Here is a 5806-nt window from a genome sequence, read left to right on the forward strand (position 1 = left end):
TAAAGTGATAATATATATTTAAAGTATTTAAGAAAACACTTAAAACATACTATTTTAAACCTAATAAAAATACATGAAATAAATAATATTTTTATGATTTTTTTGATTATTCACAAAATAGATATGTTAAATAAGAAGTGTGTGAAAAATGAAGTGAAAATGATTTAATTTGATAGGTTAAATATTTATGTGAAGTTGTGAAGGAAATAAGTGTGAAAAGTGGTAAAAAATATAGAAATGTCTTCACCAAGGCTTGAACTCATGCCCTTTAGGTCACACACCCAAAACCAAACCACTGGGCCAGCGCGCGCATGGTGATAGTAACTTGCACTCATTTGGTTATGTTTTAAAACAAGTAGTAAATCATTGAAAAAAATAAAAGAATCAAAAAGTCTGGGGCGAGGGGGATTCGAACCCCAGACTTTGGGCACGCGCAACACACAAACACTCTCTACCACTGGGCTATCACGTTTTAGTCGTTAATGAAACAGGTATCAATCAAAATAAAATAAACTTAGACCTGAGTTTGAAAATTGCGCGCCACCACCATCTTCGTCTTCAACCTCAAGCTCTCAAATTTCAAATTTATGAACTTGCTCATTTCTCCACCAATTGCAAAGATGTAAAGACCAAACTTGCTCTAAATTTACTCACGATTCTAAATATGTAACTAACATGTACTTATATTAACTACATCTAACTAATTTACCAGAAATCGTGAAGAACCCTAAAACTTAAAAATCAAATTAAATGGCTATGCTGAAAGATAAATGAATGATGATAGAGGGTTTTCAATCCTCTGATGATGCTGAACAAGATAGAATCGAGCTTTATCACAAAGAGTGCTTAAATTAAAGAGGTGAGGTTCAGAAACTTACTTCTGAAACTGAAGGTCGTGAGGATGATTGAGGGCACCTGGGCTTGAATGAATGATCTCAATAGCTTCCCTGAGACTCCATGATGCTAACTGGATGTTTATTATAGCCTGAATCCTTCTGAATTGTTCTATGGACCTCCCTCGATTTCAGCTTCAAGTGAACATGGAGGGTGTTGAATTTAGAGTTACAGATGGGCTGCAGCCATCTGGTTAGCTTCACTATGACCTGAGGAGTGTGCCTGGATGATTGGCTTGGCTCAGAACCTCCTGAATTACTCCATGGACCTCCAACTGCAAATGCTCCAAAGTGAGAGCAACAATGGTGTTCCTCCACCTACAGAAGTGATCCAGGTGCTTGGATCACCTCAGATGACCTCCCTTGAGATGGTAGAATGCTCACTTCCCAAAGATAAGCTCTGGTTTGAAGAAATCGATTCTTCTTGCCAAAGAACTTTGAAAAACAATGAACAAAAGAAGAGAAAGAGAAAGCAAGTAATATGGTTGCTTTGGTGTGTTTTTGAATGAGGAATGCATCCGTATTTATAGGCAAATGGATCAGTATAGCTGCAGAGGAGTGAGCTTCCTTAGTGAAGTTGATTTGGTTTCTTAGCCATGAAGGAAATTTGCAAATATCTCTTATGCAATGATGAGAATTTTGATTCCATTTGATCAATCCCCTAGCCCTCGATTTTGCTTGATCTTAGGGGACAATTCTGAGCCAGAAATGAGCTCTAATTGGTTGGTGAGAAGATTCCTTGGGTGATTCATCAATTTGCCATAAATTCACAAATGTAATCATTACATAATCACATGTTCTTGTTTTTAGAATCTTCTTCAATTCTTATGGCATGGTGAGAATGAATGCATGGCATGTTTGCAGATGTATTATGGGTCATGTAGAATCTGTATTTGAGGTCATGTGCACAAAATTTCAAAGTTCCAAAATGATGCATGACCTATAATTTTACTTCATGAGGCCAACTTTGAACAAGCATAACTCTTAGCTCAAATTGAATTTTGAGAAGGTTGAACACAATTTGGAAAGCCCTAAACATCTACTTTAAATTATTAGTTTATGTCTTCTTCAGAATCCTTTGGGAAATTTGTGAAAAATGAGGCCAAAGTTGGAAGAAAACTAGGTTAAAACACTTAGAAAAATTTCTAAGTGTTTATGACCTAAACTTCAAAATTTCCAAAACTTCATAAATGGTTGATCTTTTGAAAAACGTTCCCTTGTAAGATGTTGTTTTATTTGGCAAGATCTACAACTTTCATGTTGGAAGTTTTTTGAGTTGTGTAGGTGAAATTTTGAGATCTCACCATGCCTTCAAAAACCCTAATTCCCGACTTTTCGCTCCTTGATGAATTTCTTTGAATTCCTTTGGCCAAATGACTTTGACATCCATATATTGATGATATTGATCTTTGAAAGTCATTTTTTGACCAAAAACCTTAAAAGTCAATGATGATCCTTCACAGTTGACTTTTTCCTGACAAAGTGAATTTTTTTGGGCTTTTGTGTAGAAATAAGATCTTCTCCCCAAATGGATGATATAAATGGATTATATGGAGGTAGTAGAGATCCTTGAATCATGTCTTGAGTTTTGGATTCATGCCCTGATCAGAAGTCAACTATCTTGGTGAATTAGGTCAAAACCCTAATTTGTCGACCATGTGAAAGTAATGACTGTAGACTTTGAATTGAAGTGTGATGTCCAGTAGACCTTGTAATATGAGTTATTTGAAGATGATTGATGTCTTTGAATGACCCTCTGAGGTTTTTTAGGGTTTCCCAAATGTGATCCCTGATTTCAGTCCTTGATAGGCTCAAAACCCTAGTCTGGTGACCTGAGTAAACCTGTACTCATATGACTGGATGTCTAATCAATCATAGATGAGAAAAGTGAAGTTTTTGAGCCCCATGATTGTATTAGAGACTAGTCTTTGTATTGATTGATCCTTTTCCTGAGCTTTCTTGTCTTTGAGCATCCTCGATTAGGTACCAGATGGAGAAATGACTGCTCTGGGTACTTGTCTTGACCTGATAAAAAATCCTGAAGATATATCATCTCAGGGGGGTCAAAAATTAGGGTATGACACCTCCCACCGATTTTGTCGAGAACTTTTAAAGAAAGGTTTTGCTTCCATCATAATCAACACTTCTATCTCTTTTTCGTCAACCTCTTCAGTTTCGTTGAAAATTGATAAACTCAACACTCTTTCTAAAGGTAGTTGTTGTGACTTCAAAACATTCTCGCGGTTAACAATTTGATCAATCACCTCAATATGTTGACTAGTAGCAACATCATCCTTGTGTTTCATGGTGTTTCGCACATCAATTTTTAACTCTTCATCATACACCTTCACGGTCATCGTGCCCTCTTCTATGTCTATCAAACATCTCCCGGTCTCTAAGAATGGTCTCCCCAAAATGATCGGAGTTTCTTCATCTTCTGGCATCTCTAAAATTACAAAATCCACTAGAAACACAAACTTGTCAATTTTTACAAGCACATTTTCTACTATCCCGTACGGTCTTTTTACAGAATGATCTGCAAATTGGAATGTCATTCTTGTATCTTGAACTTTACCAATTCCCAATCTCTTGTATATGGATAACGACATAAGGCTAACACTTTCTCCTAAGTCAATAAGAGCTTTTTGAAATGATCTATCCCCAATAGTACAAGGAATAGTTACAGAGCCTCGGTCTTTCTTCTTCCCCGGAATCTTCATACCCTGCAAAATAGCACTACAAGTTTCAGTTAGAATAATTGGGTCACAATCGGTTGTCCTTTTCTTGGAGATGATATCTTTCATGAACTTGGCATATGTAGGCATTTGTTTTAATGCCTCCAAGAATGGTATGTTCAACTCAAGTTTCTTAAACATTTCCAAGAATTTTTGAAAGTTTTTCTCGTGCTGCCCTTTCTTCTTATTTCTTGTTGGAAAAGGTAATTTAATTTCCGGTTTTTGTTCACTAGTCTTCCCTTTAGTTGTTGGTTCCAGCACACCTAAGTCTTCCACTTTTGCCTCATTCTCTTTTATTTCTACATCCACTTCAAGCAATGGCTCTCCTTCTTCAGCACTCTCCTCCACAACTTCTTTCGCTTTACCACTTCTAGTTACTATAGCGCTCACATTATTATGGTCTTTGGGATTCGTAACCGTGGCACTAGGTAGAGCACCAGGTTGCTGAGGACTTGCCAATTGTTGTGCTATTTAACTCACTTGAATTTCAAGATTTTTAATTGATGCTCCTGTATTCCGAAAATTACTTCTTGTTTCTTCTTGAAATTGGGAGCTTTGAGCAGCCATTTTTTCAATGGCGATCTCCCAATCTGCTTTTCTTGGCCCTTGTTGCTGGAATTGTTGTTGAGGTTGCTGATACGGCTGTTGATATTGTTGTTGTTGTGGTGGCCGATATTGCTGTTGTTATTGTGGAAAACTTTGATAAGGAGCAGCCCCTTGTTTTGGAACGTTCCCTTGTTAATCTTTCCAGGAGAAATTCGGATGATTCTTCCACCCTGGATTGTAAGTATTAGAGTAAGGGTTGTTATGTTTCAAAAAGTTAATTTCTTCCAACTGCTGGGCTGTTACCACACAATGCACGGCAAAGTGAGGTCCTCCACATATTTCACAATTCACTGCTTGAATCGGTTGAACTGGCTGAACTTGAGCCACCGTTTGTTTTTCAAGAGCCATTTGTTTCATTCTACGCTCAACTTCAGCTGCGATCTGCTCTTCCATCTTAACAACTTGATTCGTCAACTTCAAATCAACTAACCCTTCTGGTTGATTTACACTGCGGTCATACAACTCTAAGTGTTCGTTTGCTGCAATAGCATTAATGATCTTCTTTATCTCAGTGGCTGTTTTAAAATTCGGTGAACCACCAGTAGCTGTGTCAATTAGTTGTTTAGTCTTAAGCTTAAGACCATTCACAAAATTCTGCATTTGTTCGGTTGCATCCATGTTATGAGTAGGACATGCAACCAACAACCGCTTGAATCTTTTATATCCTTGATGTTCTCCAGATCCTAAAAATTCGCTTAACCCAATGAATGTGCTTTGTTTGCAAGAGAATTGTTTTTAGTTCTGATGTTGAGCGGAAGCATTAGTGAAGATCCAAGCACTGATAAAAAATGTTGTAAAGATCCAGGCATTGATGTGAAGCTTCGATTGTTTAGCAGTCACAAGATTATATCATATCTTTTGCGGATATACACAGAAGCTGGAAAATATTCATTCAGAAATGTTGTCTCCATTTGTTGCCAAGTTGCGATACTTCCAGCAGGTAAAGAGTAAAACCACTCTTCAGCATCGTCTGACAATGTAAATGGAAACATCACCAATTTCTTGGCTTCTTCAGAATTCCCCTCTATCTTTAATGACGTTGTCATAGTAAGAAACCTTTGTAAGTGCTTATTTGCATCTTCATTGATCCTTCCAGAGAATGGTTTCTTTTCTAGTTGTCTTATTGTTGCCGGGTGTAGCTGAAAATGGGCAACATTGACCGGTTGGTTAACAATTGTCATCCGGCCAAGAGGTGCATTTGCTATTCCATAATCACCTAAAAGCCTTTCCACAGGAGGTGGGTCTTCGGCCATAGTTTCAGGTTCAGAATCTGAATGCTCAGAATGTATTGAATTAGTCTTCTCTGTTTCGGGATCTGAAACTATCAGCGGTTCTTCTTTTGCTTCCAGTTCTCTTTGTTTAGCTTCTCGGCGTCTTGCTCAAAATAATCTTTCTGGTTCTGTGTCAAAAAGAAGTTCAGCTGAGGCCTTACCTCGCATACAAAGATTAGATGAATATTAGTATGAGCAATTCAAATAACAGAAAATAAAATTTTGGTTGCAGAGCAACAAAAATTTAATTGAATTATTATTTAACTTATATTTGGCAGTCCCCGGCAACGGCGCCAAAAAC

General features: G+C 37.4%; 1 protein-coding gene across 1 annotated transcript; it reads right to left on the reverse strand.

Annotated features, from left to right (window-relative positions):
- Positions 1-2956: 2956 nt before the first annotated feature.
- Positions 2957-5487, reverse strand: LOC131604737 (uncharacterized). Its single transcript, XM_058877160.1, has 5 exons — positions 5395-5487; positions 4478-4828; positions 4156-4404; positions 3731-4072; positions 2957-3616 (listed from the first exon to the last, which is right to left on the reverse strand). The coding sequence occupies exons 1-5, from the start codon at positions 5485-5487 to the stop codon at positions 2957-2959; spliced, it is 1695 nt and encodes a 564-aa protein (XP_058733143.1).
- Positions 5488-5806: the final 319 nt, after the last annotated feature.

This window comes from Vicia villosa, linkage group LG5 (assembly GCF_029867415.1).
Source record: "Vicia villosa cultivar HV-30 ecotype Madison, WI linkage group LG5, Vvil1.0, whole genome shotgun sequence".
NCBI classification, from domain to species: domain Eukaryota; kingdom Viridiplantae; phylum Streptophyta; class Magnoliopsida; order Fabales; family Fabaceae; genus Vicia; species Vicia villosa.